Genomic DNA, 14,315 nt, shown 5'->3' on the forward strand with positions numbered 1-14,315 from the left:
AGAAGGTTGCCTGTCAGTTTTGAGGAAGAGAAAAAACATCCCAATAGTCTTATAGGCCTAAATAGAGAGTGATATTGCTAACTCTTGCCTACCTTTTGTGGGAAATTAATATGTTCTAGAAAATCAGTACAAAAATACAGATGTTCCTCAGCCTAAAGGAGGCTTCTCTATGTATTTTCCAGTTTACCATCCCCTCTGTAATGTTCTCATTAAAGATCCTCTTCTAATCAATTCTGTTCCCATTTCTGGGTTAAATCTAGTAATACCTATATAAAACATTGAGAGGTTTCAGATCCAGATGGCAGTGAGCATCCTTCCCATTTCCAGCAGCTGAGGAGAGGATGAGTTGCCTGCTCTCATGTTGGAGGAGAGCAGGAAAGCTCTGGTACAACCCAACCATCCCAGCTCCCAGAACAGTACTGCTTTCTCTGAATTCCTCTGAGCATAAGGCACACCCTTGTCTTTGAGAATACCATGAGTGCCCGAGAGAAGGATTTGTATTTTCTCTCCCATTAATTTATTTCCCCTTATTTTAAAATGCCTTTTGCCCAGGGATGTGTTTAGAGTCTCCAAGAACATGCAGAAAGAGAAACAAAGCCTCCTTCGGCAACTGGAGCTCCTCAGGTGAGAACTGGTGAAGGCTGGAGGGAAATGCTGAGCTCTTGTACCTGTAAGGGGCTGAGGTTTCAGCACTGTGCTCATTTCTCCCATGGAAAGCTACAGGATTGTATTCAAGCAGTGTTTAGACTCTGCTTGTTTTTCTAGGTCTACACAGAGTTGTGCAATTTGGCCGGCTCTGGCACATTACAGGCTATGTTTTTTCGTGAGGTAATCCCTCCTCTGGAGGAATTTAGTCTTTCCTGCTGGCTAAGGCAACCATGTAGAGCCCATGACCTTGGCTGGGATACATGGAAATCCCAACATATCTGGCTATAAAAAACATCTTTATCTCTTTTCCCAGAGAGCTTTCTTTCTGTTCTCACTTTTAAATGTTGAGGTTTACTTAATTTTTGACAAGCATCTCATTATGTCTTTCCTGTGTCTTCCTTTGGAGCAGAGAAATGAACAAGAAACTTCGAGATGAGCGAGATGCTTTTGAAGCCAAGAAGCTGGTTAGTCTAAGAAAGAAAACCTTAATTCCTAACCACCATCCTCTCATCTGCTGCTGTTGCTGTCACCACTCAGGGGCCTGTCACTTCCACGGGGGACAATGACAAGAGCTCTTGGGGCCTGGTGTTGTGCTTAATACAGACTTTGCAGCGCCTCTGTGCCCGTGCTGGAAGCAAGCTCTGCTGGTTGCTGCTGCCAACTGCCTGGGTTTAACCCAAGGCACGTTGGCTGGGGACTGTCATACAGCCCTGTGCAGGGCTGCAGTGGGTGCTGCCTGCTGCATGTGTGGGCTCTGTGTGTTGTGCCAGGCACTGGGCACATGCAAGGAGAGGAGAGAAGCTGGATGCATCCTGGAGCTGGGTGGTGAGGAAGAAGATGGATTCTCAGATGTGCTGCTGGCTGACTGGGCATGGAGTGGTACAGGAGGGTTTTGGAGTTTTTCTGACCCCCTGAGTTTGTAGCATATGTTTTCAGAGGTTCCTCTGGGAAGTTTCCCATTCCTGTGAACTCTGCTGGGTGCAGCAGTGAGCCTTGTGTCAGAGAACTAGGAGAAAGCAGGATCTCTCTCGTCTGGAACTGTCAATCTTAGGCTTTTCCCAGGCACCAAGATAAGCACAGATATGTGGTCTATTTTTTTTTTTTTTCATTAAAAAGCTTTTGTGTTCCCAAATGTTGCTTGCACAGCTGCTCTTCCCTCTTGGACTCATCCCTGCCACCATGTCTTTGCCTGCTCTGCCATCATGCCCCACCTGAAGATCTGGAAGTAGGTGACTTGCAGGGAGGACAGTGATAGGCTACAAGAGCCTTTCTGACTGCTGGAAGAGCTCTGGAAAGAAACACAGGGATTGTGCCCATATGGGAGACAAAATGCCCTACTCGATCCAGAGGTTGGCGTTCTCCAGGTGGAGAGCTGTATAAAATAATGTCAGTAACAGTTTTGGATAGAGGTGATGTATGTGTGTTTCTAAAATGTGGATTTTTTTTTTTCTTCAATCTTCATTTTTAAAGCTGCTAACTATGTGGATGCACACCAGAGCTTCCTGCTCCCTCTTGGAAAAGCCATAAACACAGTCACTCTGTAGCAGGGTCCAGTGCAAGCAGGCAAAGAAAATGGTTTCTTCTCCTCTTTCCATGTGTTGTGCTTCATTAGCTTGTGGGTTCCTATGGGTGGGCGGGTGGTCTGTGGAGACCACAGCTCACGTCTGTACTGCTGTGTGTGCAAAGCTTGTCTGCTTCTCCTCTGTTCTCTTCTGCTCCCCTACTAAGACCTGCTGCTGCAGGTGGACCCAAGAGAGAGCCCAGCAGAGAGAGTCACAGCACAGAGGGGCTGCTTTCTACCTTCTCCCAGCACTGGCAGTAGGGAGTGAAGCACAGGGTGAACTCCACTGCTCATCTGGCAAGGCTGTGTCTTGCTGGGCAGTTGAAGCCTGTACCTGGAGTAAGGTTTTTTCCTTTGGCTGCTCTCTCGTTTCAGTCCACAGGGAAGCAGGGCTCCAAGGGCTTGCAGAGATGCTGCTATCATCATATACCTGCAGAAGGTCTGCTCCCCAGCCTGTCTCACAATAAGGGGGAGAAAATGGCAATTCTTCCCTGCAGAAGCAAAAAGGAGAGTCCAGCCTTCTGATGGAGATTCCTAGTGTGCAACACACTCTCTGCCAGAGACTTTTACAGGCTAAAAAGAAACCCAAGGCCTTAATATCCTCTTTTAGTGCTGGGAATAGTTATTTCTGTGAAATGAAGGTGTGGTGAACAGAGGTTCTTTCATAGCAAAGATTTTGAAGTGGTTGGAAGGAGGAGTTGGGCTGTATGTGGCTGATAGCAGCCCAGTCACTGCTCCTTTGCTCTTCTCAATTCCTGGCTTAATACCTTGCTCTTCATAAGAGTTTCTTGCCTTGCCAGGGTGGGCAGACCCTGGCCCCTCTGCACTTTGGGGCACTCTCTTGTCCCAGGCAAGAGAAGCTGGGTCACAGCTAGCGATATGTGGCTGTTTCTGTCAATGTGCAAACCACTGGATGGGTATTTTTAAGACCCAGGGGTTGTAGGTTCAATTTCACACCCATGACCCATCTGGCTATGGAGTTATGCTTGTATATCTTATGTTGACAGAGCAAATTTCATGTCTGCTCATCATGAAGAGTGTTTTGGTACTTTGACTACTTTTGACATGTATTTTTATTTCACTGGTAAACCAGAATCTTTCCCATCCAAAGTGCTTGTACATGTGCTCTTGTGGAATCTTTGTCATCATGTGTTACACAGCTGTGATGTTGCATCTGTCCCTTTATCATCCTGATGAAAAGCCAAATGTTACACAAACCTGGCAGGCCAATAAAGCATGGCAGAACCAATGGCATAACATGCCCCATTGTTCCTCCTTTCTTACCCAAGTCTGTGCTCTCCAGGCTGTTCCCTCTCCAGGTAAGGTGGCAGAGCAGATTGTTTGGGAGGCCTTTTGCTCCATAGGTGCCTTGAAGGTTGTGACTCAGTTCCAGTGGCCTGTAACACAGTTTCCTCCTTCTGTGTGGCTAGAGGGTGCTGTCGAGTGAAGCTGCTCAAACACTGAAAACTTCCCCTGCTGTCCCTGCTGGAGAACCACTGGTTGTCTGTACCACAGCCTGGCTGTGTTGACTGGAGTGTTTTAATGCACTTGGGGGTCATTTGCTTTGGAAGATTTGTGCTCCACAGTTGTGAGCCTCTCAGTGCTGGATTGTTCTGTGGCTGGAGGTTCTGTTGAACATCAGTTTTATATGTAAAACATGTTTTGTTCTTTCCCTGCAAAGCTCCTAGTTGGGTCAAGCCCTCTGTGGAGTCTGGAGTGTCTCCCTTTGTTAGACTGCATTGCAGAAAAGGTGTTCTGGGAGTTCTGACCAACAGAACAGCTTCTTAATTTTTTTGCCTTTAAAAATAAGTCTTCAGTAAGGATTATTGAAGAAATAATCTTTGTAGTCTTCCGGGCTGTGGGAAGCATGAAGGAAGGCCTGTCCAGAGCTGCCTGCAGGTGTTTGGTCAGTTCATAATTGCTGAGAGAGGCAGATCTGGCAGACTGCAAACCCTTCTTCCACCACCTTTCCCCCAGAAATAACTAGTAAGGACGTGTTAAAAATCTTCAGATTCGGTGACTGAATACCTCTCCGTTTCCCCTAGTGCCCATGTGATGGGCACCTTTCCATGCTGTGTCTCGCTTCATATTTTGTGTGTGTGGCCAGAGCAGTGACTCTGCTGGGAATGGCAAAGCTGCTGTATGGGGGGTGAAAGAGGGTTGGGAGAGAGGTTGTCCTGCTTTCTCCTTCTCTGAGGAGATGGTAAATACTGGCTGTAGGAAGTGTTCATTCTGTGGTAAGTAGGAGGAAAGCATGGAGAGGGATGTTGGCGTAAGGCAGAACACGTACGTCACCCTTTGTAGAGCTGCCTTCTTCCTTTCCCCTGGTTCATATGCAGCTCTAGGTGAGTACAGGTAAAGGAAGGGTACTAGTGTCTTCTGAGGAAAGGACAATTGGTCTGCCCCACTAAACATCAGCATAAGAAAGAGGTAGATGGGGAAAGAGAGATTCAGCTGTGAGACCAAGTGGAGAACAAGCCACAGAAATAAAAACTGTGGCTGGCTAGAGGAAGAATTCACTTTGGGACATCATCACTTTGATGGATTTTCAAGTGAAGGAGAAAGCAGCAACAGTGATGGCTTCTTGCAGGTGTTAAATTATTTGAACTGAGAAAAGCAAGCCCTGTGCTCACCTCTTTCAGCCTTCCAGTGAGGCATTGCCACTGCACGGTGTGGGGCTGCCAGGGCTCCAGCCTTGCCTCCCCAAAGTGCCCTACAGAGGTGGGGAATGGTTGAACAGGGGCTGTAATTGCATTCTTGATTCCTTCTCTTTTCAACTTCCAGGTGCCTCAGAACCAAAATCCCCCGTTGAAGAAAGGGTCAGTGCTAGGCAGTTACCTGCTGGAGGACAAGCCTGTCAAACGGTTAGATGGGTGTCTGTGTCGTGTCCGTGGTGTCAGTCCGTGCCCACTGCAGTACCCTGTCAGTCAAGCTGTGTCCTGGGTCTGGTTCTCCCACCTTGGTGCTGGCTGGTTTTGGGAGCGTGGTGGGGTGCAGCTTTTCTGTGGCTTTAGCTGTGTCTTGGCATCAGGTGGTGTTGGCACAGCATGAAGCTGAGGATACTGTTCACTGATTTCCACAGGGAGGTGGCCCTGCTGCTGCTTATGCCTGCAGCAATGGGGGAGCAAACCTAAATATCACCAGAAGGTCTGGGACTGTTAATGGGATGGGAGTCTCAAAGGCTGCCTCTTTCTGAGTCAGACAGCTCTGTTGAAATGACTGGATCAACTCCCAAGTGTGCCAGTTTGTCCTCAGGCACAATTCCTATCCACTGGTGCCTCATGCCAGAGTCCATATCCCTGGGGCATGGGAGAGGGCAGAAATTGCACAAGGGTTGAGTTCTTTCTGGCAGCTGAAAGCCTTAAGGAGAGGGTCTGGCTCCAGGTGGGTTCATCCTGCTCATTTCCCTCTACATCTATGCAGATGCTCACCTGGCACATCAGGCCTCCCTTCATCCAGGGCAGGCAATTTATCTGTGTGGCCAAGACCTTTTCTTTTTTTTCCCACTCTACATGCAGAATATACAATGACCTGGCTTGGAACTGGATCTTGCCTGCAACTGCTGGCCCCAAAAAGTTTTAAAGGCAGTGTGCTCCCTGTTTCTTACCAGGTCTCTGCAGAAAGTTTCATTGCTGCCCAGTTTCTCCTGGTGCCAGCCAGAGACACAGGTCTAGGCTCAGTTTCTTCCAGTTTCAACTCACCTTCAATGCTTGCAATTCTGGTAGTGGCATTTAAGGATGTAGCTCAAGGCTCCTTGGCTCATGGACTTATGGAAAAGCAGGTAGACTCTGGAGAGGGCTGATTCTTGGGCCCAGGGTGGGAGGTCGCCTGGCAAGGTCTGAGGCAGAGCTCCTTCATGGTGGTGTGACTGGCACATTCTATCCATTGAATCAGATAACCAGGTTCTCCCATCTTCCTCCCCAATTATTTCTTGCAAAGGTCCTTCTAGCTGCTACTGGAATAAACCTCTCGGAAAGCCTTAACAGCTGGAGAAGTTTGGCAATGAAGGTGATGAGAAAAAGGGAGAAGTAGTTGTGGGCCTTGTCTCTGTCCCGGTCCTGTGTCACACCACATTGCTTGAGAAACATGAAAAGAAATCCATTAGATCTGAGGTCACTGTTCAGAATTTTGTACTTGTCCCATTGCTCCCACTAAAGAGGGTCTTGAGACGCCTCATTCTGTGATTTTTGCCAGCCCTGGGAGATAGACACCATTCCCCAGAGCCTGAGACTTTGTGTCCATTTTCAAGAGGGAGGCATTCCAGCTGCCCTGGCTCTGGACTGGCATTTGGGGCAAATGAAGGGAGGGCAACCAGGAATGTGAGCTCCCTTTCATAGAAAAAAAGTGTAGGCATGGCAGCAGGTGGATTTTGCAACCCAGGTGAAGTGTATTTGCTGGAGTGAGAAAGAATTGTCTGCACTAATAGAAAGATAAAAACATTGCAGACCAGGGTGGGATGTCCTGCCTCTGAAGAGACTGACTCTAGTACACTGTGGTCACTCTGATTTCCTTCCAAATGCAATCTGCTGGACAGTGAAAGCAATGGAGACATCTGTGGTGCATAAATATCTTCAGCTTAATTCTAGGTCTTCTCATTCCTTGCCTAGTTCTTTAGCCATAGAAAACCAGTGATGCTGCCTTGCTCCTTGGCAGTGATTCCAGTAATTTAAATTGGTTATTTTAGGTGTTCTTTTGAAGGTTGTTCCTCCAACTACCACATCAGCTCTACCTCCAGTGCATCAGCCTGCTCTTGTGTGGGCACATTCTGTTATTTTTGTATGGCATTTAGTAACAAAAATGCAGGGATGATTATTGTTGGGGTTGTCTTTGTTGTTGTTCTTTTTTGTTTGGGTTTTTTTTTTTTTTTTTAAGAAACTTTCATTTTGTATGTTTTTCCTCATTTTTTCACTGCTGGGGGAAGTGATAGGCAAAGAATTCTTGAAAAATCCAAAGTGGCAATTTTTATTAAAATTAATGAAATGTTTGTCAGCACATGAGTGTACAGCACAGCTCTAGTGAGCTGTCTCTCTCTCTCTCTAGGGGAGCCACTGATGCCTTGGTCACAGGGAGTGTGGGGAGTGAATATATAGAGTTCCTTTGAGAGCTTCATATACACTAATTGGATTGCATTGGTTGGTTGGGAATTTGCAACCTCCTTCTTTCCCTATCTCCTCCCCCCCTCCCACCCTATCTGTGCTGCCTGTGGACTTTAATGCAGACAACTGGCCTCTGCGGATCTTCCCTTCACCTTCCCAGTGGATGTGGCAATGGAAGAACCCAGCAGAAAGAACTGTAAATACTTCCCAGGCAGTGGGGTATGGATGAAGACAGAAGGAGGCAGCACGAACTTTGGAGAGAACAGCAGAGATGAGGAGAGATGCCCCTTGGCAGCAGATCCTGAGTGGTTTAAGATGACTTTGAAGGGTGACTCTGACTGCAGAAAAAATGCAGATGGCCTAGATGCTGCTGCGCTGCCTCCCCGAGCCCAGCCCGTTGGCACTGAAACCAGGGTGAGTGCAGTTACCTGGGGTTATTCCTCAAACACCTGCTACCTGCCTGGGACTTGAGGGTGTCTGACTCTGTTGCCGTCAAACTCCGGCTCCACAGATTTACAGTACAGGGGTCCAATCCCAAAATCAAAGCACTGCCTGCAGCTGGGCTCTTCAAAACCTCGTGCCTTTTTCCCATTGTAGCTCCAAGCACTGGAAGCAGCTGGCTGTTCCCCAGATCGCATCTTTAAAGTGGTGTTTGTTGGGAATTCCGGTGTTGGGAAGAGTTCCTTCATCCACCGCTTCTGCTATGACCGGTTCTTGGCCGAGCTCAATGCAACCATTGGTAAGTAATAGGGTGCCTGGCTCATCTGGATAAGGAAGGTGGGAAAGGCAGCCTGGGAAAATGCTTTTTTGCCTGTATTATAGCCCAGCTAGAGGGTAAAGATGGTCTCTCTCTCCCAGTATTGAATCAATCTTGCAATTTCCCTGAACTAAATGGAGTATGTCTGGCCATTGTAACGGCAAGCTGCTCTCTCCCCCTCCTACCTCATAATCATTGTCACCTTCCTGATAGGTATTGATTACCAGGTGAAGAGTCTAATGGTGGGTAACACCCAGGTTGCCTTGCAGTTGTGGGATACAGCTGGACAAGAGAGGTAAGTGATTTCTGCCGGGCTCAGTGGAGGAAAGGGAAAGAGTGCATGCAGCTGGTTTCTGTTCATGGGAAAGCTATCAGCTTCAGAAGGACCAGACAGGTCATGACAGCTATTCCAGTGCTGAACCTGCAGCAAAGGTCTGTTCCAGAGATTTCTAGAAGCTGTGACTGTGAAGCGAGGCCTGGGGAGATCACTCTGAGGGTTGACAGAAAAGTAGTTTTCCATGTGTCTGACCTGCATGCTTGTGGCTCCAAGCAGTCTGTCCACAGATGTATGTCATGGGGTTCAAAGGGTGGAAAGGACTGTGACCCTTTTCAGATCTGATTCAGCTGTCAAAGCCAGCTGAATTAGCATGACCTGTGGGGAAGGTGATTTTAACTACCCGGCTGGACTCTGTGGCCCCTTTCACTGTCCCTTCTGCTGATAGACTTGTGGAAGTGATAAGCCTTGGTAGAGAGATTGTGCAGCTTTCTGTGACAGTGAACACTTGTTCCCCATTTGAAGCCCTCTAGTTTCAAAAGCATGGATGCTATAGATGTTACCAGCAGTGTTGGTGAGGACCAGAGTAGTAGAGGACACATTTGACCCTCATCTGCTACTAGAGATGAAGGCCCATCACTGGCTCCATGTAAATTACATTTTATGTAGGATATAATTTGAAGCTTAAGATGAGAAGCTATTTCAAGAGGACCATGAACGTCAAGGGCCTGACAAAAATAAGCACTGGGTATTTTGAGCTAATATTTTATGGGGGCAGGCCTTCAGGGGGCAGCCAAGGTCATGGGAATATTCTAATCTTAAACTGTGCCTGTGATGCCGTCTGTCTCAGTCAGCTAGACCATGCAGAGCTGGTGGGAATGTACTAAGTAGGAGTATCTACAGAAAAGCAACTCTCTCTTCCAAAATTAGGCTTCATGCTGAAGAAATAATTATTTCTGAGGGGACTCCTGTGGTTATTTTGATACTGAAACTGAGCAGTAAGGGCAAGCTGCTATGACCAAAAATGTGACATTTTATTGAGGCCAGATTGCAGCAGAGGCCAAATTCAAGATCTGTCTCTGCAGAAGGACCTTTACCACAGGCCCCTCCAGCACTAGTAGGTCTTAGATGTGTGCCCACAAGAGAGTGGCTCAGTGCTGATACCAAAAAGAAGACCTGGGAAGAAGAAAAAGCCTTTTCTACTTCTGGAGGAATATTAATTACTTCTAACTAGAGGTGTTCAACTGTAAATATCTAAGGAGGAGATGGAAGAACCCCTTGGAGCATGCAAGGAGAACTCCTTGGTGACTTCCCTGAGACTTTTGCATGCTACCTTTGATGGTTCTTCTGGAGCATCTTGCCTGGCTGACAGCTCCAGAGCTGCACCTTGATTGACAAAGATACAGTCTGTGCTTTCTCAGTTGGGTAGGTGCCAGAATATTGTAGTGAGAAAGAACAGGCTTCAGGCAACTATCTGAAGAGTGCAGGAGGGTAACAGCTGTAGGTTTTCTTGGCTCATAAGAGGAGAATTTGTTATCCTGTGCAGGGCTGAAATACGCAGCTCTCTAGTGAGATCTCAGGCCTTTTGTTACATTTATTAATTCCCAAATTACATTGCTAATTCCAATCATTGTGGTTATATCATGGCTCTGTCACAAAGTGCTCACAGATTCTAGGGTTTGGGTTTGTTGTTTTGGTTGTTTGGTTTGCTTTGCTTTGGTTGGAATTTATTCACAAAATACAAGCCTGTTGTTTTAAATGGTACAGACAACAAAAAGTAGATGTCTGCCAGGAGTTTTTCCTGGAAATGATGTCTAGCACCTGATTTTTTTAATGTATAATGCCATTGGTTTATAGATTCAATCGTGGAAACAGACTGTACTGATGCTGAGTTCTTAATTGCTGTTTTGGCAGCCCTGGGGCAGGCATTATGCATGCCTAGTTTGTACTGTGGTACAGCTTATTCTGCAGACTCTTACAGACCATAGAGAAAGATCATGTTTTCTCCACCAGTTTCCCTTTTAATAGGAAATTACCTTTTCCTATCCCACCCAAATAGATTCTTCTGCTTCTTTCTTCCTGACCTGCAATGGTCTTCTTTCTTGCTTTCTCAGCACCATGCATTTGGCAAGATTCCTGCCTACCCACGGCTGCCTGGCCTGTCTCCAAGGTGCAGGGATCTGTCACCTGTGTGTAGACACCAGCCCTGAGGGACACATCATGCATGGGTGCCTTGCAGAGAGCCTGCACTGACAGACAGACAATCCCACTCTGTTACTTCCCGTGGCACAGCCGTGGTTCTGAGGGTGCCTTTGGTTTTGTCTGGGCTCAGGTTTCGGAGCATCACCAAGCAGTACTTCCGGAAGGCAGACGGGGTCCTGGTGATGTACGACATCACGGCCGAGTGCTCCTTCGTGGCGGTGCGGAACTGGATGAGCAGCGTCCAGGTGAGAGCGGGACCTGGCCTCCAGTGCTGCTGGTGCTCCCTTGCTCCAACAGTCTGCCTGGAAGTGACATTTTACAGTGCCCCAGGAAGTCCTACTGACCTTGTGAAGCTGAATTATCACAGCAGATGCCTGTGCTGGTCAGTTTGGAACCACAGGCTGTGTGTCGAAGGTAACAAAGCCAGTGGTAGCCCATTAAATCAGGGAGGGCTGTTTCTGTGGCAGAACGTGGTGGGATCTCCCAAAACAGTAGTGTTGGTTTGTAAGGAGCTCATGTGCACTGGCTACATCTCCTAAACATGGTCACGTCTCGCCTGTGCTCAGGCAGGGAGATCTCCTGGTGTCTGGCCTATGCACAGGAAAGGGAGGTGGTTCTTTTTATTTCATTTTTAAATTTAAAATTTGGTAACAATGTATTAATACTGTTGGGTTTTCCCCGTCTTTTATTTCCAAACACTCACTAAAAGCATTTATCTGTGGCTTATACCTTCTTGGGGATACAAAAATACCTCTCTTTATAATTTAAATTAGTTGTGTGAAGGTGATCAAGAGGTGAAGGGAAATTTTCAGGGGTGGTTTTGTTTTGATTTGAGTCTCAAAAAACCAAGATCTCAGTGGAATGAGTAAGTATAGATTGGAGAATTCTAGTATTGTTAATTTCCACAAGCCTGTTGGGGGAAAAAAAAAAACAACCAACCACTTATGTCTTTGGACTCTAAAAGATCAAATGTTAAGATCTTTGAAACTAGCCAGCCTCTGAAAATCAGGTTCCTTTCGGGAGGAAGGTTAAACTGAGCACACAGAAAATCAAACCACATGAAATTTGTGTATTTTAATCTCTGTCTTCTTTCCTCTCCCCATCTTTGTATTTATTTTGTTTTGAAGCTGTTCAGGTTCTGTATGTCATCCAGGGCACTTGAGTGTGGAAATAACTTTGAGCCCTGTTCTTACTCTGACCATGTTCTAGTGAGGCAGTGGAACTGTAGACAGTTTGACCAGAGGTAAGGGGCTCCAGGAATTGCCTAGGAATAACAGTTCCTACAGAGACAACTCACAAGGGGGGAACTTGCTCAGCCAGAGGATTTTCAGCAAGGGATTGTTGAGTTTAGGACAGTACATTAGACACAGTACTGCACATACGAAAATTACTGAGCTTATTAAGATGATCTGCCAGATCACAAATTCCAAAATGCCTATGGGGAAAGCTGCTTTTCTTTAGGCTTCTTATTTTCCTGAGAGGCACTTATGTCCTGTCTCCCCTCTGCCACCGTCCCAGCTCAACATACCAAACATTTGGAATGTTTCCCTTGTTCAAGCTTCCTTTCACAAATGCCTGGGGCTAGTGAAGGAATGGCCCTTTAATGATCTAATGGGCCTGATCCTGCTGCCACTGAAGGTCTCATTTGCTTGAGCTGGAAGGATCTGCTCTGAGTGGCTGGGTCTCTAGGGGTCTTTATTTCTTTTGCAGGAAGGTATAGAGGACGGAGCTGTGGTCTTTCTGCTTGGAAATAAATTGGATGCTGTGCAGAAGGAGACACGGAAAGTGCCCAAGGTGGAGGGGGAAAGGCTGGCAAAGGTGGGACTCGATGGTCTGCTGTTTGACTTGCTCTGCAGCCACCCTGAGCAGGGCAGTCTGGCTGGCAGAAAGCCCTTCTTGGAACCGTTTTCCAGTATGGTACCTCCCATCCCCTGTTTCTCCAATGTGGACAGGTACTCAGGTCCCTCTGGCACAAGGGAGGATGAGGTGGTAGCCTGTATGTAGCAGGCAATGGCCCTTGAGCAGGCTCATGTATTTCTCGTGGGGCTTGATGCCTCATTTCAGTCTTTCTGAGGGGAACATGCATGGCTGATTTCCCACTTGAGAGCTCCCTAATGCAACATCATCCTGCTTCTTTCCTCACTCCCTTGTCTGCCTGCCTGCTGGCACCTCGGCCCCTCGGTGGGGGGAGACAGGGTTTCAAAGGTGTTTCCTGCCTTCTGGACCCACAACAAAAAGGTAAGGGAATCAAAGTACCCCGGACAGATATTTTCTCTTCCCAAACAAGTCCTCCAGTGCTCCCTTTTGGACACTCTGGCTTGGCCCCCAATGCTGAAAAAGCATCTCCTCCTCCTGGGTTGGTGAGCAGGGTGTGCACCCCAGCAGGGTAGCAGCCACCCTCCTGGCTCCAATGGCTCTTGGCAGGGTTCCTGGGGATGAGGGTGGGCCAGCTTCCAAGGCTGTGTGATGGTGGAGAGCTGGCAGTCACCGTGGGTGCTTGCTGTGCTCTCTGGCAGGAGTACAAGGCTGTGTTCTATGAGTGCAGTGCCATGACTGGCTACAACATCATGGAGCCCATGCTGCACATGGCCAGGTCAGTGAACAGGGGCAGTCACCCTGGGACACTTCCCCATCTGGAGGTGATTGGTGTGGGCTCTCCTGGGGAATGGGCAAGAAGAGGGGGGTGTCAGACACTGACTCTCTCTCAAATCCCAAAGGAGACCTGACTCCAGGTCCTTGTCTTTTGTGCCTGGAGAGCACCAAGTGTAGACTGGACTCTTTGCACACAAAGCTTCACCTGGTAGAACTGGCTGTTGCAAGATTAGGAGTTCAATTTGAATATTTCATCACAAAAACCTTGCATGCTATCCCAGATTTTAAGCTGGTGTTTTCACTTTGAAGTCTTCATGCAGCTCTAAGGGTTCTTTCTCCCCTATCTTAATAAACACTGTGCAGACTGAGCTATTTCAGTGGCAATCATTTTAAAAGGAGGCAAGATACTGTTCAGCTGAAAGAAATTTGCTCCAAATTTTTTAGTTTAAAAAAGGGTAGTTTTTGGAAAAAAAGCATTTAAAATCTCACAAGAAAACTATCCTTTTGTTTTCTTTTATCTCTTCACCTCCTCCTGCATCATCTCTGTTAAAGCCACAGCAGGACTTAGCTGTTCATTAACTGGGTGGATTTACTTATCAGCTAGGTGAACCACATCTCCCATAGCACGTGCCTTCAGCATGCTTTATTACCATGGTGCTGCCCAAGATGGCCCAGCCTGGCAGAGCATACAACCCAGGATTCTGACATCCACGGGGGATCTTGGGAATAAGGCACAGGCCACTCACACTCAGGTGTTCAGATTACTAAGTCATGGTACCCCCTCCTGTGTGTCCAGTTTCTTTCCCTGTTCCCTGGAAATTCGTTCTCTGTGTGTGGTTTATCTAGCCCAATTTCCAGAGAAGTCCAGTCTTTGGGCCTGTCACTTCTTGCAATCTTAAATGTAAATCCTAAATGGCTGGTGGAGAGCAAAGGGCAGAGGCAAATGCCTTGGCAGGAAGAGCTCAGTAACCAGGTTGTGTTCTTGATCTGTGCTACTCTTTCCAGGTTGCTGACAGCACAAGAAGACAGGCAGAGGGAGAATGCCCTGCAGCTGGAGGATATCAGCAGGAGGAAAGGGTGCTGCACATAAAACACACCAATGTGTCAGCATGAGACATGTGCTAATGCTGTATCGTGAAGCTGGGGGTTCCTTTCAAGCAAGCTGAATTTGATGGTGTCAGCTCT

General features: G+C 47.3%; 1 protein-coding gene across 9 annotated transcripts in view; it reads left to right on the forward strand.

The window, feature by feature from the left end:
* Positions 1-14,315, forward strand: part of CRACR2B (calcium release activated channel regulator 2B) — a 44,198-nt gene extending 29,883 nt beyond the window's left edge. For 8 of the 9 annotated variants that reach the window (XM_068193841.1, XM_068193843.1, XM_068193844.1 and 5 more), the window contains 10 exons: positions 553-624; positions 1,058-1,112; positions 4,994-5,073; positions 7,428-7,719; positions 7,903-8,044; positions 8,276-8,357; positions 10,669-10,783; positions 12,249-12,356; positions 13,055-13,131; positions 14,136-14,315. In XM_068193841.1, the coding sequence (XP_068049942.1) occupies positions 553-624; positions 1,058-1,112; positions 4,994-5,073; positions 7,428-7,719; positions 7,903-8,044; positions 8,276-8,357; positions 10,669-10,783; positions 12,249-12,356; positions 13,055-13,131; positions 14,136-14,220 (1,108 nt within the window). In that variant the 3' untranslated portion in view covers positions 14,221-14,315. Of the gene's footprint in view, positions 1-552; positions 625-1,057; positions 1,113-4,993; positions 5,074-7,427; positions 7,720-7,902; positions 8,045-8,275; positions 8,358-10,668; positions 10,784-12,248; positions 12,357-13,054; positions 13,132-14,135 lie in introns of those variants that run through there. The other variant, XR_011000160.1, reaches the window with a different exon arrangement.

This window comes from Anomalospiza imberbis, chromosome 6 (assembly GCF_031753505.1).
Source record: "Anomalospiza imberbis isolate Cuckoo-Finch-1a 21T00152 chromosome 6, ASM3175350v1, whole genome shotgun sequence".
Lineage (NCBI taxonomy): Eukaryota > Metazoa > Chordata > Aves > Passeriformes > Viduidae > Anomalospiza > Anomalospiza imberbis.